The sequence below is a fragment of the Drosophila persimilis genome, unplaced genomic scaffold (assembly GCF_003286085.1).
Source record: "Drosophila persimilis strain 14011-0111.01,24,50 unplaced genomic scaffold, DperRS2 tig00000000-arrow-pilon, whole genome shotgun sequence".
Lineage (NCBI taxonomy): Eukaryota > Metazoa > Arthropoda > Insecta > Diptera > Drosophilidae > Drosophila > Drosophila persimilis.
In genome coordinates, this window is record NW_020825288.1 from 8,895,193 (window position 1) to 8,918,034 (window position 22,842).

Consider the following 22,842-nt stretch of genomic DNA (forward strand, 5'->3'; position numbering starts at 1 on the left):
GGTGTATGTTTTAATTCATAATTCGCTGGATTTGAGGTTTTTCTCAAATCTAAGCTGGCATGCCAAAGAAATTATACGAAATGATGGATTGAAGCTCTATAAAACATGATAAGTTTCCATAGTTTTTCGGACTTTAATAATTTTTCGAATTGAATTCGCAATTACATTTTGGCCAGGACCTCGATTAATTTCAGCTTTAATGAATAATTAACATTCATGAGGTTTTCTTAAAGAAAACATAAGAACCGGTGCGTATACGTGATGTTTTCTTACAAAAGATACCATATGCTCTATATTTTTTGGCAGAGAATGAGGCGCTTACTTAAGGTTCTTCAAGTTAATTTCAGCAATGACCCAGTTCATTGGTGTCTTCCTTGCTAATCTAATATACACCTTTCTCAATGGTGTGAACAGCCAAACATTTTTTATTAAGTTTCTAGCGTGTTTATCGGAAATCTAAGATAAAATATTTTGCATATACACAAAAATTCCCCAACTTTTTGCCGGAAAAGGCCAGAGATGCCATTGTGCCATGTCAAACCTTTTAAATCCGCACACATGTGTGTTTGGGGTTCGCTGGCACAGATGCTGTAGTCGAGGAATGCGGCAAGATAATTGATAAAAAACAGAAGGCACAGGCACGCCAGGAAGAGAGAGAGAGAGAGAGAGAGAGAGAGAGAGAGAGAGAGAGAGAGAGAGAGAGAGAGAGAAGAAATAACAACAACCGAGTCACGCACATACTCGGCACTCGGAAGGGTCCCATTCCGACCCCGTCGAAGGCCTCATTATTGCGCTGAGATAAGCAATTTACCCACTTGATAACCTTATCCTTCCCTTGCAGCACTCGTCTCTGGATCTGGCTTCTGGATGATGGGCTGTTGGGCGTCTCTTGGGTGGCCGGAAGAAGGCAGTTGTCTGTCAGTTGTTGTCAGAGTTTATTCAACGAGATATTAAAACCAAGTGAACTGAGCCCAAATGATATGAAATTAAATGAGAAGAGATCCGAAGAGATGAAGAAGGCAACTTATCAACGTATCGAAAGGCAAAAGTTTAAATTACAAGTACACATACGATTATGTGGTACTCGTGCTGTTCTGTTAATATTTTCGATTCTGAGTAGACTTTTAATTGCTTTCGATATGTTGTCATTTGCCATTAAGACCTTGCTTTAAATAAACTTGCAAGCTTTATTTTTGGAGTTTATTTAATCATCTTTCTAGTTGCCTAGACAACAGCATCTTGAGAGCTTACGAGTGTATGTATATAGCTGCTAATTAATTTCAGTTGGCTTTTATTAGAGATGGAGTGGTGTGAGTTGTCTCTTTGAAATTATTGATACAGATTGTTTAGAATCAGTGAAACAGCTTGTAGAGCTATTGTACTATACTTCAATTATTAATGCATTGTTCTTGGTCTGAAGATGAATGAAATCTCCCTGAGTCCCTCCTTCATTGTCTCTTGAAACAAAGAATATTTCATTTGCTTTCTTTGTGCTCTCATCCATTGCTTGAATTCTGAAAGCGGCAATGTGAGGATGGACGCATGGTTAAACTCCAAGATGTTGGTGACGGCTGACCTATGCACATATGTCATATGCTGAACTCCCTTGATAGTTCTACCCTCTATAGTTATACAATGGATCTATCGATTTTAAGCATTTCATTTATTTTCGCTTAGTTAATCATGCCGTAGGGGGAATTGCTGTTCACGGGCACATAGAAGTCACCGGCAACCATGTAGGCATTGGTGTCGGCTCCCATGCGGACGCCGCTGTAGGTGCTGCCGCACTGGTCGTTGACAGCGGCCTGGTAGTCGCCGCACTTGATCGTTCCGAAGTTGTCCTGGCTGACGGCCTCGGCGTAATAGGTGGTGGAGCGGCCGTGGGAGCAGGCGCCAGTGACGTCCAGGAAGCAGCCGGGCTGGGTCTTGCCGCCATTGGGGTAGAAAGCACCCTTACCGATGGGCTTCAGGAAGCCGAGGTTGCCGCCGTTGGTCTGGATGGACTCCACATACCAGGCGTCGGTGGAGCTGAGACGCTTGTTGGGCGAGTTGTAGCTGAAGAGGGGAAGTGCGGGGTCCAGGCCGATGATGGCGTAGATCTGGCCATTGGTGTTCTTGCCGGCGTAGCCGGAGACGTGAGCTCCGAGACTGTGACCGATGACATAGAGGTTGTCCAGGGACATGCCGAAGTCGGAGTTCAGGAAGTTGATCATGTTGGCGACCTTCTTTCCGGTGGCGGCGACGGCCATCACGGAGGTGGCGTAGTCAATGGAACGGGCGCGAGCCCAGTCAACGACGATCACGTTGTAGTCTCCCTGGCTCAACCAGGCGTTGCGGATGGCCTTGTTCATGCCAGCGGTATAGCTCTGAGTCCAGCCGTGGATAACGAAGCGGGTGGGGTTGCCGGAGTTGAAGTTGGAGTTATTGATGGAATTGTAATTGGCTTTAATCTTCTGGCCCTTGGTGGGGTTTGAGGAAGTGTACAGGTAGAATGTGACGGGCACGGTGGTCAGGCCGCGAGACTCCAAGAGTTCCTGCTTCTCCATCCAATCCTCCGCAACATCCTTGTCCACCCACTCGAAGGTGCCGTCCTGCTGGGGAACGTACCAGCCGTTCTCGCCATTGACGCGGTCAGCCTCGTCCAAGGCGTATGCCGAAGCTGTCAGATATAATTGTAGTCCGCTATATAAACCATTATCAGAAGTATGATTACAAGGACTTACCGGCAAGCGCGCAGAGTGCCAAAAGAATAAAGGTTTTCATTTTGTTTTAGTACCGAAAACTGATTGATGAATAGGTCGACAACTGGCTCTTTTATAGGCAAAAACTTATCGGCACAAGATTAGACTCACTTGGAGGTGGTCAGAGCTACTTAGAATATAATCATCTAATAGCACCCCAGGGGACAAGTGGCTTTTGCGGTTTTGGTGGAATGCCAAATCAGATGGGACATTTATCTCTGGATTGTTGTTCCACTGGGTTCGATAATGAAATGCTAAAGTTGCTGACGAAGGTGAAAGTGGCAATTTGTGTTATGCGACCCTCAACGCGCGACATGGATGTACATTTTATATTTCTACCATGGAGCCATCGACAAACGTATGACCGTATATATTCATAAATTCCCTCTTTAATTATACCGAAACTCTTATACCGATTACTGCCTGGAAGTATGCAATGCTTTTTGTTCAAGCAGATTATGAAAATTATTAAGTAGCCGCAATGTAGTGCAGCACATTTTGAGATTCCCGCTAATTGCAGCTCCAACTTTTTACTTGCAGATTGCCAGCGATAGGAGGAACTGGGAGCAACTTTGAAGAGCGTGGATTTTTGGCCAAAATGCTGATGAGTAGAACGAAACTCTAGGAACCGCAGTACAAGGAGACAGAAAAGTTTTCAACGACTGTAAGTTTTCTAAGAGTTTGCGGTTCCCCTCGACGCGCTTGAATGGAGTTTGACAATGGCTTGCTGTGGCACAGCCAGCGGGTGGCCGGCAGCGAGCTGAGTGACGAGCGACTCTATTACATAGCCCCGCAGCAGCCCCTGCTGCGCAACGAGGAGGATGACTACCCGGACGTCTCCCTCTCACTCACAGACTCTGCCTCGCTTTTGTACAACGCCACAGCCGGCTCTGGCGAGCTGGAGGTGCGCGATGCAGAGGCTGTCTACAGTTATGCTTCAACGACCACGCTCAATGGCCTGGACTTTGAGCACTTCAATGTCACGGTCCTGATGAACTTTAGCTGCGAGGAAACGGAGTCCTCGTCGGATGACGTCTGGTCCAGCGTCTACTTTAAGAGCACCGTCTACCTGCTGTACATTCCAATCTTCATATTCGCGCTGATCGGTAACGGCACCGTCTGCTATATCGTCCAGTCCACGCCGCGCATGCGCACCGTCACCAATTACTTTATCGCCAACCTGGCGCTCGGCGACATCCTGATGTCTTTATTCTGCGTGCCCTCCTCCTTCATCTCGCTGTTCATCCTCAACTACTGGCCCTTTGGCATAGTGCTCTGTCACTTTGTCAACTACTCGCAGGCGGTGTCTGTGCTAGTCAGCGCCTACACTTTGGTGGCCATCAGCATTGATCGATATATAGCCATCATGTGGCCCCTCAGGCCTCGCATCACAAAGCGGTAAGTGGGGGACGCGGTGGGGTTTCCAGCGAAATGATTTTCCTTTGACTTTTCATTTCGCCCACAATACCATGAAATGCTGTTTAATGCAAACTATTATTGCCTTGGCTGGGGATCAGCGCATAAATTAGTCTGTAAACAGTTTACGAGAAACTTTTGATGGCCAGTAAAATTAATTGAAAACTTGTTTAAACACTGGAACCCATTGTAGGGTTTTGTTTTGGGAACAATGCTGCAAAGTTCAAATGTTAAATTGCTGGTTGATTAGAGTAGATTTTCTTAAGGAAGAAGCATATTAGGGCCACATTAGCTCCACTCTAAACTCCTTCGTTAGCTTTAGCTTGAGTACGTCCATCAAGTATTTTATTCAAGTGCACAGTCTCGACGTCTTAGTGGCGTGCCCGCACACCGTTAAGTGGCCGCTTGGCTATTTGCATTGCTAGGCCCACTTTGGAGTCTACTTGACCAAAACGCTGGTCTCCAGGGAGGCGGCGTCAATGGCTCGCCGGTTCGTGTTAATTGGTTTAAATAGTAATCCAAAACCCTGACGCTGCGGAAAATCCAAAGCACCCATGCTGGCCATTTGCCGGACGCATTGAAAACGTCAATTTGCTTGGTAACTAAATACGATACGGCATTGCCATTGCCTCGACCACTCGACCACCAGACCATCAGCCGGTGTCACTCACACTGCCATCCATCTCCAGTGGAGCTGAAGACCTCTGGCGTGAGTATTTTACGCCCGGACGACTTTTAATGGAGGTTCAACATGGCTATGAAGCGGGTAGTGAGTTTGGGCCACCCAGGCCACGTCAGTGTGGGTGCGGGGGTGGGAGTCCTGTTGTGCAAATATTTGCGAGGCCATAAAGTAAATACGGTTGATAATTATTCAACGTGACTGTAATTTACGCACACGCCACGACGCTACTGCCACTGCCACTGCCAGCCAACCCTACCGTACCTCACCGCCATAAATGCTCGCTTATCATGCTCGCTTCTCCGCCGGATAAGCTACAAGGAAAGACAGACCGCACCGGCATCACTCATACGTCACGGTGTGTCGGAAATTTTCAAACTGTTTAAGAATTTACGCAGGCATTTGCCAGCCGGAGATGGGGTGGGGCAGGGTGACATAAGTGGAAAGCATGCGTATGAAAATAACAGAAATTTTAAATATTTAAGAGACGAATCAGATGTACTTACGAGCCACTTATAAATTTTTCCTCTCTCTCTCTCTCGTTTCAGCTATGCTAAATTTATCATCGGCGGCGTTTGGTTTATTGCACTTGCCACCGCGTTTCCCATACCTGTCGTCTCCCGCCTCGTCATGCCCACATCGGCGTGGCACGAGAAATGCGAGAAGTAAGTACCGCTGCCACTCGAAACATGGCAGAACATCCTGCAGTGTTTGTTTGCCACACTTCCATCTTCAGCTCCAGCTTTTGTCCATGTGTGTGTGTACTAAATGTAGCATTAAAGAAATGACTTCGTGCGTAGACGGATGTTTGGGGCATTATACTTGACTGCCGCCATTTGGAATGATTTCAACTTTAAGAGAACCTCCTGTTTGAGATGCTGAAAACACTCGCTCTTGAGTGGCGTGCAAATAAAAAATATTACAAGCATTTTTCTTCTTTGCCTCCCACTAATCAGAGATGGACTGTTCTCGACAGTATTTTTAGCTTTTCCTCATAGGAGAAACGAGCAGGGAGGCGGGCCAAGATCAAGTATAATATAAATGCCAATAGGAAACTCATCTGAAGGCTGCTTAACCACAGCTCTGCTGCGTTCAGACATGGCAGGCACGTTGTGGAAGCTAGACGTCATGTCTAATTGTGACAACAGGACAACGGCTGTTGCCGGCGGCTCATTGTCCGGCAGCAGGGCCCTCAAGACCAGATGCAGCCCCTGGAGCTGCATAATAGGGCAGAATCCTAGGATGATAGAAACCCTGCAACAATTTAACAGTTCCTTCACGGCTGGCTCTCGAGTGGCATGCAGCTCACGGTCTAACGAAGGGAATGGCATAAAAAATAAATGGCGCACTCAGCCATGAATGCGGGCGTGTCCGTGCGTCCGGGCATCCTCTGTGTGGCAGCTGATGTTGAGAGCCAGCAGATTCGTCCACGCATCCCCTACGAGTAGTAACCAGCCCCACACTAATTCATTGGCTTGTGTCTTTTGTCTCTCGTTCTATGGCCTGCACGCAAATGCCACCTCCTTTCGGCCATGTGCTCGGACCGACCTCAGATACATCTGCCGCGAGATGTGGCCGTCCAGCGCTCAGGAGTACTACTACACACTGGCCCTCTTCACGCTGCAGTTCGTCGTGCCGCTGCTGGTGCTCATTTTCACCTACACGCGCATCGCCATCGCCGTCTGGGGCAAGCGACCGCCTGGGGAGGCGGAGAACTCCCGGGACCAGCGCATGGCGCGCTCCAAGCGCAAGGTAAGTCAATCATCTGCCAACCGCAAAAACTAATTTCCTCCAAAAAAGGACCTAACCATTAGTCGGTGCCCCCCATGGCTTTGGGATTAAATAAAATGGGGAAGAACATATGGTGGTGAGTGCCTTGGCTGCCTATCGGGGCATGAAGGGACGCCTGTACGCCTGTCCCAAGTACAAGACAATTGCTTGTATTTTTCCCTTTAGTGTAGTTGGCATTCAAGGCCCCTTTAATATGCTAAAATGTTTTCCTATTTGCCGCTCCTGTGCCCCTGCTCTGGGCAGTTGGAGAACGTGTTTCTACATGCAACTGGCATTGTTCGGACATACTGATGATGCCTGATTGAATTGCAAATCCAAGAGGAAAGTCAAAAAGAATTCCAGGAATTTGAATCTACAAAAAAGATGATTTAAACGTTGCATTGCTCAGTGAATTTTCAAAGAATTTGTTTGCTGGAAAGACTTGAATAAAGTTTTTTTTATTATGATTTAACAGCTTACAACTTTATTTGGAATCTCTCTCATCCAGTCGTTGCATAAGTTGTATCAAAGACTCAATCGATCCGAGCCATCTCCTTTGAGCTTTTTTGTTGACTTTAAAGTTTAACCCCAATAGCAGCACCTTGCCACTACCTGTGCACCCTCGAACGCGAGCTGCGGCATCAACGGAGGCTGCTCGAGCGACTGTGCCGCACGACGACAGCTGTCGAAGCAGCAATCTTCAAATTGATTTTGCATTTTTTGTTCCCCCCCCCCCCCCGCCTCATTTCTGGGGTCAATGAGGAGCAAGCGTGGCAAGGCTGGCTTCCTGCTCCTCTGAACGAACGGCTATCATGGTTTTGGGTACGGGTTTTCGGTGTGGGTATGGGTTTGGGTTTGGTTTTTGGGATTGGGCCTAGGCTGGGTCTTTGGCAGCGTGCCAAATGGCATGTAATGCTCACATAATCACACGGCGCATGCGCAGCAACTATTTACAATAAACTTGCAGCGCCTCAGCCAAATAAATGAGTAGAGATATATGCGGTGCACCTCGTACTTGGTACATGGGTCTCCGAAGCCTATACACTTGCCAGCTGGAGGCCTAGGCTGAGGCTGCGACTTCGACATCGACATCGACTGCGTCTGAAGATGGCATCCAGCGTTTGGTCTTCCAGGAAATCATTGCAACTACGAGTGCGAGTGCGGGTCGGGTCGGGTGCTGGTGCGGGTGGAATGACGACCACGTAACCAGTTGTCAAACGAGCCTCCTCGGCCTGTGGCCAATGGTGCAGCTGAGATTCCTCTGCCAGACGACGATGACGATGACGATGACGACGACGACACAAAGAAAGCCAGTTAGCTGAGAGTGAAAATTTGTATGCTGTCGATGACGATGAAGATGAAGATGACGACCTTTCCTGGCCATTCGTTCGCACAGCTGGACGGGGCTCCTCTCTCTTTGGCCGGCAATCAAAACCTACGCTTCATTGCATCGGGCCAATGTGTACTTGTGGACATCCGTCATTGAGCAGTAATTATAATCGCCATATTTGAGGGAGAACAAAGACAGGGCCCAAATGAGAGACCAATGACTGCCGGCAGAAAGCAGACAGCGGACAGGGACTCTGTCATCTCCCATCCACAGCCGCTCCAGCGGCTGACAGTTTCGCCCACTGCGCGGTGCAATGTTACCCAATTCGAGCCCGAGGCGACAGCTGACTGCAGCTTCATCTGCCATTCACTTTTTCCGATTCATTTGGCCCCACCATCGCCTCCTGTGACGGTTGAGTTGACCATCCTTCGATGCAGTTTCCCAAAAAAGTACGAGTGGCTTCAAACAGTTATTTGGTTACTTAACTCGGCAACAATTTTGCTGACTTGGATTTCTCATTTTCTCATGGCCAGCCGGCTGCCTCCCTTCGTCCGCCTATACTCCGCCCCCTCCCTGGTGCTGCCGTTGACAGTTTCCTCCTTGTATGCTTACGTCTTTCAAACATTTCTGCCAATCGCCAGCTCAAAAATGATTAGCAAATTACTCGTACTTGCTCTCCCCAGGGGTATTCGTCTTTGGTTCACTTTTCGGGCTTCCTCGTGGTCGTAATTGTCGACTTGTTAAATATTAATTGAAAATTACACGATTATTTGGTAATATTCCAATTAATTGTTGGACGAAGCGTGGTTATGGGGAGCGATGGGGCGATGTAGTGTATACTTGATGTCTTTGGGGTATAGAAAGAAGGATGGTGGAACGGAGGTCGTGGTATCATAGAAAAAGAATATAATAAGATCTCAAGCAATCGTTAAGGCCATCACCCGAATCAATCATCATGTTTATGTGTCCTAAGAGTATGATTATTCCATCAAATAGTTCATTAAAGACCAGAAGTGACACATCGACCATAGTTTTTCCTTTACACATTTTCTGCATTCAACGAACGTTGGCCCGTAAGTGATTTTCAATTTATCATCAGCAAAAAAGACTGTATTCATAAATTGCATTCCCTTTTGTGGTGGCACTTTGTCAATATTTGTCAAGTGTTTCCTAAATTCGTTTGCACGAGTTGCAAATCACAGTCCATCTAATTGCTGGGAAACACACCCATAAAGACCGTACAATAAGGCAAAACAATCAGCCACGATATGAGTCTGAGGCGTGAAGGGAAAGGGAAACGGAGGTAGTATTATGGCCGACCAGGGGCGATGACACTTCACAGTCTCTCAGAGCCACAGCCACAGGCGATTGCAACTTTGGATTGAGTTTCAGTATTTTCTTATTTCGTTTCTTTTTTGGTATTTCGTTTGCGGCAGCTGGCCGTCGCCCAGGCCGGAGGCGACTGCATCTTCGAGTCTGCATTTGAGTATGTTTTGTCAAAGTGTTGGCCGGTACAATAAATGTGTAGGAAACTTGGCTCATTTGGCGGGGATGCCGATGCTGTTAACGCGATTGCTTCTTGTTTGGATGCAAAACGTTAATTGCATAATTGACTGCAAGAGGCGTAACTTACGGCCCGAGAGTGTTCATGTATTGGCCATCAGTAGCATCATCATCCTGATAACTAAGCCCCCCCGTGGACGGACCGGCCCGGCCCGTTGCCCGGCCCGATGTCCGGGCCGATGCTCGCTGACCATGCCACGAAACAAAGACTGATGACCCATCGCCAGACATGGGCAGGTCCAAAGAGAGGCGGACACTCCACACTCCTCAGTCTGCAGTCCCGCAACGGGTTCCCATTTTGAGTTTTTCTTTCATCCATTTTTATTTCTCCGGCTGCAGACATTGCAACGCCACTGCCACTGGCTGCATCGACGCAGTCTTCTCTTTCTGTTGAATTGTGTTAAAATGTTAATTTCGTATTACGTAATCTGTGTCATATCCAGCAAGCAGCATCAGGCACCCAGTGAGGCAGCCAGCTGGGATCTTCATCATCAGCAGCAGCAGCATCAGCAGAAGCAACGGCGGCAGGGGCAGCACCCATACCGACACAATGGGCGGTGCATGTGAAAAAAAGTGAGAGGATTCCCAGGCCTGGCCAGTGGATTCGCTTGCATCGCTTGCTGACTCACACACAGAGATACACCCACACACAGGGTTGCACTTTGTGCGTTTTGTGGCAAATTAAAAGATAAAACTCACCGATGCAGCAGCTGCAACAGCAACAGCAACATCTCCAGCAACAGGCTGCAATTAGTCGTGCAGCCCCCCTCCTCCAGTTCACATCTCTCCATCCGCCTCTCTCTGAAATTCCGGTTCTGCCCCATGACTTTTCCCAATACACTTTTGAGCCCTTTCCATGCCATTGATTTATTTTACAACAATTTGTTTGCCTCTACCTGTCTGTCAACTCCAATTGTAGTCTGAAGCTTGGGTGAAATATTTCAAATTCATTCTCTAGAAATTGTGCAAAACTGTGGCTGAAATATTGCCGGCAATAGTTCATGGAAAACATTTATTTTTGCATTTTCCTGTGGCTCCCAGTAGTTTGCTGCGGCCACGTGGTGTATGGTAGCTCAATTAAGTATTGATATATGCACTTTCTCTATTGATATATGGGTAATTGAAAATTTAATAAAGTCTGGAAATGGTATTACAATTTGAAATTAAATTGCATTTTGCCAAAATTATTAGAAAGACCACACGTGAAATGAATATAAACATAGCCATTGTGGAAGCTAAATGTTGCCAAAATAATTGCTATTTCTATGATGAAAGGTGGAACTTTGGAAGAGTCTCTGAAGTATACTTTTTTGGGTTTTAAATTGAGAACTTCGTACTCCCAAATGACCTATGATTTAGAAATCGTAGGAAAAACTTGGTCTTCTTATACGAGTGTGTTCTATCATTCATGGGATTTCTCATATAATTTCTTTACGATTCTAAGGCCAAGTTTCACATTTGTTTGCGTCTGATGATTTATGAGCTTTGGCCAAACATTGACATTCCTTAATCTTCATTATTCATTCGAGTCGAGTTTTCGAGACTGGAATCATTTCCTAATGAGCATTGCATAATGTCCATTCTGCTCATTGACGCTCATTGGCTTTGGGTCGGTGTCCATCAATTATTGAGCAAACACGTAGAAAGACATTAACATTAACATTCGATTTTATGGGCCCGTTTCAGCGAAACTCTGTTTGCCCTCGACTATAAAATTTATCCGTCTGCCATTTCGGCCATTCGCTTTTCTTCTCGTATTTGTAATTTCTGGTTAAATCAATAAGACTAAATGCCGTGTTTATTGTGGCGCAACGGCGCAGGAGTTTTGCCTGCCGGACTGCCGCCACCGGTGTTGGCGACAATAAATTAACCAATTAATGTTCGTAAATTAAAGAGAGACTCTAATAGGTCCCAGGCTCAAGGAACTGACTCAACCTGTATATAAATTTCAGTGGCGTTCTTGCAACGCTTCGGGGGAGAATAAAAATCCACAAAACTGTCTGAGATACCTCCTTTCAGCTTTGGCGAGGGGCATCCTCAACCTCTGCAGCATGACTTGCAGCACTGTCATCGAGTCGGAGAGGGGATTACTGGCGTGGCATCGGTAGCTGCTGTTTGGCCGACAGCTGTCGGAGCATTTGTTGTTACATCTGTTGCATCGACTGTTGCTTTGTTGCCTTTGTGGCTCTTTGTGTTGCATAAAGAAACATCTTGTCGGTTGAGCCCGAGCCCCTCTGCCAGTCGCTGCTGCCTCTCCAGTGTTGTTTGCTTGTTTGTCGGCTGTGTTTGTTTGGCTGGAGTTCGAACAAGTTTATTCTACAAAAGTGAAAGGTACTCGGATTGGACTTGCATTCGACATGGCAGCTATCCGTGTCAGTGACGCACTAAAACCGATCAGCCTCCGAAGCGTGTGCCCCTAATGAAGATGCCCCGGCCCGGCTGATGTCAGCATGGGGCAGGCACAATTGGGAGGCGTTCTCCTCCTCTCGGGGTCAGTGAGAACATCAATGCAGCGAAGCAGTCTAATGAAGTCCATTTACATGAGTGCACTGGCCAGAGCCAGAGCCAGCACCAGAACCAGATGAGCACATCAAATGGCAGCTGCAATCAACGGAGGCTGTAATATAACATTGCGTATACGCAATGAATGGAGGCGATGGCGATGGCGACAGCTAACAAGCCAAATGCATTTGTCCAATGCAAATGTCTGATGACCAAAGATGGGAAACGCTTGGAGTTATGGTTTAAGCTTTGATCTTTAAGATTGTACCCAAAATATTTGATAGTTCTTGTGCATTTAGTGCAGTCATATCTTAGCATACAAATATTCAAATTAAGATGCAGCAAAGAGTTATGAATTCATAATGCCAAAATGCGAACCCAAGCAACGAGTGCTGTAAGAGACTCGAAGCAGACACAGCCAAATAGATTAGCATTAAAACAGCTCCACCCATAACCCGAGACATCATCCATCTGCGCTCCAGGCAGGGGTTTCCGTGTCATCACGGAGATTTTCATGCTGCCAGCCGGAATACCACTTGGCACCGCATTACCCCCCTTTAGGGGCTGGGCCGTGGCACAGTGCCAACCTGTGGCAGCGCCAATGGAGGCAACACCGAGGCCGTTGTAATTAAAATGTGAACAACACCATGAAGCGGACAAAGGCTGCTGGGCATTTATTTGTCTGACAGAGCACACCCTCGACGGGAGTCGGGAGCGTTTCCCCCGTTTAATTTTCAGCTTTTCAGATGATATCGGGCCAAACAGACAGAGGGGCACAGCAATCAAAAGGCCAACAGGTAGCCAGCTCTGTAGTTGAGAAATGGCAGTCACGAAAAGTGGCGGGAATGAAGGATGAAAGCCCTCAAAACTTTCCTCCATTCGACGTAGAAATAACTCAAATTGATAAGCCAGTCAGTTAATAGCCACTGAACAACACTATGGCGTGAGGCTGGTGGTAGCTCTTAATGACCAGAAGGTGCCGCTGCAGCATCAGTAGTGCCACCAGAAGTGGAGTCAACTTCAACGCCAGCTTTGCCTTCGTTTTGTTGTGTGGCGGCATTATCTCTTTGCTGGCACTTTAAACCCGTAATTAGTTTACACTTGCGGTAATTGCGGCATAAATCTTCCAGTTGCCAAGTGTCGTAATAGCCAACAGCCAAGCCAATCCTTATCTGTGTCCCTATGGGAGTGTGTGCGAGTTTTGTTTTCTTTCTGCCAGCAATTCCCATCCCACACAGACACTAGTTGAAGTACGAGTACATCCATCCACATATAACTTTATATCTACATCCCATCCCCATCCCCATCCCCATCTCCATCCCTTCCCAAAACTTTATTCCCATTGCCTGCCCTGCCATCTGCCGCAAAATGATTTGTAGCCTTAAGTGGAAGGCAGCACGTTCGTCGTGCTGTTAAAGCCATGGCCCATGCCCGGGGCCAGGCCGCAGCGCACCGCAGCGCATCTCTGGCTTGTGGAGTCCAAAAACTGTGAAGTGAATTAGTGGCCAGTGGCCCAAGTGGAGAGTCTCTTTTTGTGGCACGGTTGAGCTGGGTTGTTGTCACGCCATTTTCAAATAAACCGCTCCAACAGTAAATATCATTCCAGAACCCCGTCTCCCGTTCCCATACGAATGGCTCTCATGACGGGAATAATGGGAGCTATCATCGACTCGGACCCCATCTCATGACCCAGCAGCATCTCCGACCTTTTCCAGCCTCAATCCCTCCTTGGGTCTTGGGAGTGCGTTCGGTGCCTTTGTGGATATTGTTGCTACGTTTTATGGAGCTATTAAGGTGTCGTCTGCTGTGTTGTGTGACTTTTGCTACTATTGTCCCATTGTCTGCCGTTTACGGAAATGTCGCGTGCTACCAAAGGGGCTTCCCCCAATTCGTTGGGTTTTTGTTTTGCCCTCAAAGAAAGAGTCAATAGAATTATAGGATTATGGTAATCGGGGAATCGAATATAGGCATCTGAACATAACCTTTTGTACTGTATTGCTTTTGGAATAATACTTTAAGATTGAATCAACTAAAAGGGCTGTAGTGCTTAATGGTTAGCCAAAGCCTTCAACTCCTTCTTGTGCTGTTCGGTTTCCTCTTTCACGATTCCGGATTCCAGAGTTTGTAAATTGAAACCACAACTGAAGGGCCGAAAAACGGATTGGTTTCGCTGAGTAATGAAAGATGTTAGCACAAGACTATCAAAGAAAGGAAAACAAAAAATTGGCTGGGAAAATTTATTTTGGCCATTTCTCTGGCGAGGGGTAACCAAAAGAAATGCCGAAAGAAGCATGCAAAAAAAGAGCACTTTCTCTCCTTTTGCCCGAAAAACAAACAACGGTTCTGCATGTTTCGTACACACAGAGACAGCGCGGAGCGACACCAGCAGAGACGACACGATGCAATGTGGCCATGCAGATAGATGCATCCGTGAGCTACAGATAGAGTGTATCTGTTGTTCCCCGAGTGGTGTTGTGGAGTGAAGTGTGGTGCTGAATGTTTGCCGTTGGCCAGCAGCAGCATCGCCCCCAGTCCGCTTAATTAAAACGTGAGCAATTGCAGTAATGAGTGCTCCGGTTGATTAAAGTCTCCCAGCCAGGGGCACCGGCACGCACTCGAGGTGCAGTTGCAAATGCAGATACAGATACAGATACAGATACAGATACAGATACAGACGCTGCTGCTGCATCGGATGCACGGCTCGCCATTGGGAGATGCGTTCGTGCGAATGGCAATTAGAGGGCGGCGCCTAACTGCCTCGACAATGTGATCGTTTAGCATAACTGCGTAAAAGTTTTGCGACAAGCATTCACCGTTGCAGCGGCGTTGCATAAGCAACGGGAGACTTGGTGCCACGGTGGCACACGGAACGCATCGTTGCATGCATCCACGAGATACGCGCTCGGGCTTGCATGTGTGACCGAAATCCAAACATAATCCTAATGCTAATGGCACTGCCAGCCCCGCCAGCCCAGCCAGCCGCATTGGCCATGCATTTCAGGCTTCCACTTACCCATCTTGACATTTGGAATTCCCTTCCCTGTGCATATTTTTGTGGTCCTCCACGCCCATTCAGGCACATGGGAAATCATTGGACACGCTGTTTACTGCGAGGAAAATGAAACTGGCTGGCTGATAGCTTTTCCCAGCGAGCCCAATCGAAAATGTAATGCCAAAATAGGAAGAGGAAAAAGAGGAAAGCCATAGGCCAGAAATTGGTTGCAAGTTGAAGAACGTCGGCCACTTAATCACAGATAACGTTTCAACGACTGTGGCAAGAACTCGAAGAACCAGTTCTGTAAAAGCTGGCAAGAAGTAGCTTGTCCTTTCTGCATACTACCAAAATCTCTGCTCTTCATAAAACAATTGCAAAAGTTGCAAAGGAAAACGTTTTCAAACGGTTTCCTGAATTACACCAAGAGCTTCCAATGCCCCGTTTAATGAGTCACAAAAGTTGATTATCCCACAATTAAAATTGTTAGCCATAAAAGATTCCGTGCAGGTTCTCATAGTAAACCGATTACTATTCCAACCAAGCAATGAAAGAGTAATCCAATTAAAGGTGATTTTATGCAAATCATAAACATTGATGAGAAACGACACTAAAGCAAAGTAAAATACTATATAAAAAAGTGGTAGTACTTATGAAAAGCAATATCTTTGCTGGTAAATTTCTGGCTGTCTCCTGCTGCAGGGCAAAGTCGTGGCCAAATTTATCTCATACTGTACGAACTATACGATTAGTCGTATCTTGTATCTTGTGAATGCACTTTGGATTTTGGATGGGGCTCGCCTTGGGTCTGGTGTTATGCCAGAGCACTTCCTGACACGTTTCCCCATTCGAAAGGTTAAATGTTCAGCGGGTTCCTTCGCCTTGGCCAGACCAGACCAAAAACCAGACTGTGGACTGTGATTTTGGCAGGGGGATTGGTGGGGGACTGTGGGTTGCCGGCAGGCTGTTGCAAATTCGTAAGCCTGCAACTGTGGCAAGGTCTACAAGGTTACAAATGGTCAGCTCGTTAATGCGACCACTTGCGGTTTCGTTTCGTTTCGGTTCGATTCGATTCGTTGTGGCAACTACGGGAAAATCCGCGAATCCGTGGCAGCTAGATCGAAACCAGTTCCACCAGTGACCTTTTCCGTGCCTCGTGCAATTTTCATAAGCCCCTAATCGAGCCGCGTGTCAAGTGCGTGTGTCTGCCTGTCTCCCTGTCTTTCAATATGTGTGTGTTAGTCGATGATGATGATGTGTTTTGGGGCGGATCGGCAGTCAGTAGATGTATCTAAAACTCGAAAGAAACTTGCCAAATGTTTATACATTTTTCACGCAAAATAATGCCCCGCATCCGTTGGCCTGCCCCAGGTCCGGTCTGGTGTCCGCGTCCCTCATCACACAACGGACATCGGACATCTGTGCGTGAGCTGCCATGCCAGGTGGCAAAGTGCCTTGGGACTTATCGCTTTGGAGGTGTTTAAATTGCCTGCAATTTGGTGTTTTATGATTTGGCCTTGCCACAGAATACGCGCTCTTTCTTTTTTATGCCTCAGGCCAATGATGTAAGCCCCTGCCTTTTCACTATCTTTCTCCCCATTGATCATCTTTTCCGCATTTCCGATGAAGTCATTTTGGTTAAGGGACAATTATCACCACATTGCATACCAAGTCGTGGCCGCCCCATCGCCTGCCCCGTCGGGCATCGTCAACATCTCGGACACGTTCGCTCATTAATATTTGCGCTGCCAATTGAAGCGGTTTCGGAGTGCTTTAACAACTGAAACGATGACAACACCAGATGCAGCAACAACCTCAGCAGCAGCAGCAGCAGTTGAGGCAACAGAAACAGGCAAAACAAGCAACGGCAGCCACATTTGCATGCAAATACACACCAAATCAAATTACTGATATAATTGAAACCCAAAAATCACCACGAGAGGTGAATACCCTAGATATATATGTACTGTACAGGTGTAATGGGAGAGGGAGGGAATAAACATTACACTATCTAAAGATTCAATGTTCCATACTCACATCAAAAATCAAAAATTTCCAAACGCGCGAGTTTTGATTCGCAAGCGACCAGTGTCGCGGGTCTCCTTACTTGAGATGTGCCCCCAGATCTTCATACCTCAGATGAGCCCTCCCAGCAGTTATCAAAGTGGACATGTAACCCTTTCAATGTGAACAAGTGCCTGGTACAAAATCCTTTTCCTTCGCAGATAAATGAGTAATGCAACTGCCACTCAGAGTGGCATATTCAGATCCCGGCTAAGCATTCACATTAATTACGAGTCTCTGCAAAGTGAATAATATTGGTCGCGGCCAAAGACGGACAAAACCCGAAGAAATACAGATATAAAACAGGCATCGTCTTCAGCCGCGTCTTAACCGCAAAAGCGAAAGTAAAGTTCGCCTTGCCAGTTCCGATGGGAATCTCAATCTCTGTTTGAAGTCCGGGACTGGTCGTTTATCTTTGGCTCAATTTACGCTTCGACTGGCCGCTTACCTAATCGACGAGGGCGAGGACTGCAGCGGTGGTTCGGGATCGGGTTCGGGTTCGGGTTCGGGGGCCATGCAGATGTGGTGAGGGAGTTGGGGGTGATCGATCCCGGCAGCCGGTCTGCGGAGTGAATCCTTTTTGGCGCGTTTGCCACGCGTTTTGCAGTCGCCATAAATCGCATTGATTATCGCGCCGCTCTGTTGCACTCTGTTGCTTCAATCGAGGCAGAGACCACTGCCGCAGTCTCTCATCTTTCATAACTTGATTCCGATTGCATCCTGATGGTGGTGTTGCGTAACCGAGCGATGGTCCACTCCAATCTTTGATTCGACTGTCATTTGTCGGCCGTTCTTTCACTTTTCGGTCTGTCAGTGGCTGAGGGTGCCCTTAATTGATTTTAACAAGTTTTTTTTTTGGGCTTCCTCTCTGTGTATTTTGGTCCAAAGTGTTTTCCCCATTGGCCTTGCTCCGCCCCCGCCCCTCCTGGCCCTGCCCTGGAAACGAATGGCTTTGGGCAATGGCATGCCTTCGCTCAATCAATCTTCTGACCTCAGATTTCCGTCTGTTGTCTCAGTCGTGCCGTCCTCAAAAGTGTGAAAACTGAAACCCATTTGCGCAAAATATGATTTCATGTTTCGCATCTTGTTTACAATACCAATACTCGTACCCCTCTCCACCCTAAACAAAAACCAAACTTTTTGCTCTGCTGTCAACTTCAATTACATTGTGCCGAAACTTGTTGGAGAGATCCTTGGCTCCTTGCTGCGCGATGGTCCGGATGAAGCAGATTTTCATGGGCATTCGAAATTTAATAGCAATTTAGAGCGGGGTGGGGCGGGTGTCGTCGTGCTCCCTTCACTCTGGTAATGCTTTTCCACTGGCAAACTCAATTACAAGGCCCTTAAAATGATTTCAACAAATGAATTCAAGGCTCCAAACGCATACAATGACAGATTCTGAAAGTCTACTCGAACGCTTTAAGGAGTTCAAGGACTGTACCCAACCACAAAGATCTGTGACATCAGAAGCAGAATTGTGGAGAGGAATGCAGTGACCACTTGAGCGAGAAGCCAAGGAAACTCTGTTGCCACACGCAACAATGGAAAGATACAAAAGATACCAAGATGTACGTAAAGATGGTGCCTGGTGCTAAGTCTGTTTTTGGGGTGCCGCAAAAGTAAAAGGAATGCCAGGCACAGGCACAGGCACTGGCACTGGAGCTGGCACTGGCACTGGCCACGCATCTTTACATCTTCGACAGCGCAATTTAAATAATTGTGGTTTCTTCTGGCCACAAGACACACGATTACATAAGCCGGCCAATAAAGTTGCAAATCCAACTCTGCGCCTAATGACCATTTGCATTATCTTCTTCCACAGTTGCCAACGCGCCAAATTACACAAAGTATCCAAGACTCTAACTCTAACTCTAGCTCTGGCTCCAGTCACAGACCCATAGCCAGCCCACAAAGCCAACTCCAGCGGAATTGGCCACGTTTGGAGGAGGAGTACTCGTAGATGGCTCCAACGGCTGACGCTTTGTTGAGTTATTTCGACAGATATGCAAATGCAAAGGCAATGTTGGATCGATGGGCCGAAAATCGCACGTGACGGAGTGTCTCGTTGGGCTTGGGGCACGTTGGGCACGTGCAGCTGCTGCGTCCAAATTTGGTTCCAGGAAATGCGCAAACAAATTTGGAAAACCTTTTTGATGTCACCAAGCGATTGTCACCCATTAAATATGCATTTGGAGAGGCACAATCGCCTCAGTGACCGCAATCCCATACAGCTTAACCCACCCGCCCCATGGGATCCCCAGACCAAAATTACACTACAATTGGCATTATAAACCCAATTCCAATTTCAAGATTTCTCTTCAACTCTAACTTCCACAATTTCAACTTTTTCGCTGCATATTTGCGGGGGGTGCGGGGGGACTCCATGGGAGCTGTGAAACAGAGATATTTAAAATTCCATCTCCGGCTGTGACTCTCGACTCCGAGTGAATCAATTGCAAATAATCGTGTAGCTGACGAGTGCAACACAATTTCGACAAATGCAAATCTGTGTGAGGGCGAACCTCATTGGTATTCAATGCATAATCCATCCGCTGGTATCTTTTGTTGCCGCAGACACAAGTCGTCCTTCATCCGGGCAATGCGGCGGCGTCTCAACTTGATTGTTTCTCCCTCAATGCTGCCTGACTTTTACGATTTCATTAACTAAACTTTTACGATACGGGCAGACATAAAGAGCAGGCTGGAGCACAATTGGAATAGCAGCTAAAAGTTTCTTTTTCACACGTTTTCGCTTCGAGAGCGACGATAGCGACGAGAGCCTCGGTGGCAGCTTCCAGCCTTGCGCCTCGAATTGCACTTCATTTGTAAAATTACGCATACGACATGCTGCGCGCCCGTTTTATGAAGCCATTCGCATTTATGGGCGGGCGCCTCCAACGTAATGCATTTAATTGCAGGCAACACCGACCCAGATTTTCCCCACCGTTTGCTTTCGATTTGGATTTGAATTTGAGTTTGGGTTTGGGTTTGGGCTTGAGTTTGCTTTTTGGCAGTCAAGGCGTGCGCCTTCGGTAGAAAGGAAACCAAAACTCGTTTCCGTTGTTGCAGCCCGCTCGACTCGGGGTCGTGTTACTATGTCAGCAAAAAGAGTCAGGTCCCAGCTGGCTGCCACCTCAACTCCTGGAGAACTGCTGCTCCAACTTTGAGCTCTGGATAAGTTTGTGGTGCCAAGTGTTTGCCAGCAACTTCAAAGACTGCCAAATGTGTGAACTGCGCGGAGCTTCCCAAAAGGGGAGACATGTGGCACGTGTGCAGGGCAACTGCAACCGCATGATTAATGTGTTTGCCGCGCGACACGACTTTTCCATTTTCCATTTGCCAGTTAGATCCTGAAAAGGTACCGAAAAGCTGGAAAAAGTAAGGCAGGCAATGGTGGGATTGTCGCCTTGTTGTCTCCTGCAAATGTCAGGGGTGTCCGTACACTGGCGAGCAAATTGGATGTAATGTAACATTCAACGGAAATTGCAGCCCATTAGAAGACGAATGCATATTAAAAGTGCGCTGCCCCATCACATGGCCAAACGGCCACACGACTACATCCCTCAATGGCTGAAAGTCATGCAAATTTCAAGCAGAAATGCCCGGCGCCACACGAATGAAATGTGCTCAAAAGAATACTGGTCTGCCCATGTGCACCATTCGGTTACACTCACACATTCACGCTCACACGTACTGCAATTAAATTAACAGCTCCTTCTTGTGGCCCCTGAAATGTGAGCAAAAAATTGCAAGTCAGCAGCTGATGGTGGGGGCCATCGAGGAGACCAGCTCGAAGCCCTTCCCAACTGAAAGGAAAGTGGGAAAGGAAAATGGTTCTGCGAACCATTTGCTTATAATGGAATTGGAATGCGGTTGGATGGGCGAGCACAGAGCACAGAGCAGGTTCAGAAGGCAAATAAATTGGATTTTACTTTTATCCAAACATCCTGTGGAACTTTAAGCTAAAATTTAGAGGACCTTTATCCCTTAATTTAGGAGAAAACTATATGCAAAGTTAAGCCAACATCTGTTGAGGACACAAACTAATCCAAATCCCAAATTACTTTATCAAGTCACACGAAACAACTTTTAATTGCCGGCTGTGAGCGAAGGTTAATGACAAACGGTTTGAGCCAAGCTTAAAGACAAGGCTTGAAGTGATATTTCGGGTGTCTAAGAGACACCGGGCCGAGTGTCTAAGTCTCTGAGGGACCATTCCGAGTGGCCTATTCGTTATCAGACATAAACATTTTCATTTGCCGGTGACCTTAGACAATTTGCTGCAACGTGGCTTTCGGGGCAACTCTAAATTGCCAAATGGTCAACAGTTAAGCGAGGAGGCCGAAACCGAAATCTACAGCAAAAAGTCGCTGACACTAATTAGCATTTAAAAGTGAGCGACCAGCAACGGCAACAACAACAGCAACTGCAACAGCAGCAACATTTTCAATTGAAGCGAACATCGAAGACAATCGGAGAAACAAACATACAATAAATAATAAGTCTGCAAATCTTGCCTGAATCTTGCCTATCCAACGATGATACCATCGTGGACAGATGGGAGATGCATTTGGCGCCAGCGGCAACATCTACAACATCTGAAACATCCACAGCGGCAGCAAGGCAGCAGAGGCCACATCCAGTGCCACCAAAAATGTCAAATGTAAAAGCGAAGCAGTCAAACGGCAAAAACCGTTCATGCTGCAACCAAATAAAAAATGTACACAAAACTTAAACAAAATTCGTATTCAACAATCAAAAAATTTGCACGTTGCACGTCTCTGTCTTTGTCTGCGTCTGCGTCTGGGTCTCTCTCTTGCTCTCTTCGTTTGCTTAACAAGCAGGAAGTGGCGCTGGGCAGACGGAGGAGATGCCACCAAAGCCATCGCCAAAGCCATCCTCCATCTTCGCCCCAATCCCCGCTGGCAATAACAAGCGACAATAGATGCAGGAAGCAACAACTGTCGTCGTCGTCGTCGTCGCCAGCTTCCTACCCGCCATCCGGCAGCCACCATCCACCAGCCACCAGCCACCATCTACATAGCAACCACCACTATCCATCGAAATCCCTCCCGTTGCATAGGGATGAGCTAAAGCTGCTCCCGTTGCGTGCGCCGAGCGTGGGGCAGCGCTATCTTTCAGTGTCATGGAAACATTGCACAGTCAGCCGAAGCCGCATTGCATCTTTTATGCAACAAGCATTGCCTCCCTCCCCCAGGCGGCAGCTCTCTTCGATTAAAGTTCAGCCATCTGCAGAGCTGTCGGGGAGCACTTTGCCGCGGCCCGGCGGCAAGTCGTATTTGCACAGTGGAGAGGCAGAGGTTAAGCGAGATAAATTTGCATAGTAATTAAATAAATTTACCATTTAAACCTCCCATAAATACCACAATTATAGTCAACTAATTGCCCTTAAAGATGGTACATATATCCCCAAATACTTCATTGGGCCCCAGAGCCCCGATACTCCCCATTGACGGTTGGCTCTTGGCCACATTGTTGAGCGTGAGATTTATCGCCAGCGTTGCGGTTTCTTTTTCGGCGATTGGTGCGCTGCGCTTTGGCGCTTTTCCCCCAATGGTATTCGGAAGTTTAGGGGAAAGAAAAACCATTTGAGTGGTGGAAATTCCTAACAAAAGCCACAGAAAGCGAATAAAATTAGCCAGCCTTAGCCTTGATCTGTACTTCAAGGCAACCGCTTAGCGTGGAATCGGATGCGAACTCGAACTTGGATCCCGATTTGCATTCCCATTGCTCCAAATGCCTCCAGCCTGCTCTCTAGCGCTTT

The 22,842-nt window shown here is 47.2% G+C and overlaps 2 protein-coding genes across 2 annotated transcripts in view; one reads left to right on the forward strand and one right to left on the reverse strand.

The window, feature by feature from the left end:
- LOC6587304 (RYamide receptor) overlaps window positions 1-17,586 on the forward strand; it is a 41,590-nt gene extending 24,004 nt beyond the window's left edge. The window contains exons 2-5 of the mRNA XM_002012969.2: window positions 3,282-4,139; window positions 5,385-5,501; window positions 6,390-6,588; window positions 17,377-17,586. Coding sequence (XP_002013005.1) covers window positions 3,448-4,139; window positions 5,385-5,501; window positions 6,390-6,588; window positions 17,377-17,586 — 1,218 coding nt within the window. The 5' untranslated portion in view covers window positions 3,282-3,447. The remainder of the gene's footprint in view (window positions 1-3,281; window positions 4,140-5,384; window positions 5,502-6,389; window positions 6,589-17,376) is intronic.
- On the reverse strand, window positions 1,674-2,763 carry LOC6587295 (pancreatic triacylglycerol lipase). Its single transcript, XM_002012968.1, has 2 exons — window positions 2,724-2,763; window positions 1,674-2,659 (listed from the first exon to the last, which is right to left on the reverse strand). Exons 1-2 carry the CDS (start codon window positions 2,761-2,763, stop codon window positions 1,674-1,676), a joined length of 1,026 nt encoding a protein of 341 aa, XP_002013004.1.
- Window positions 17,587-22,842: the final 5,256 nt, after the last annotated feature.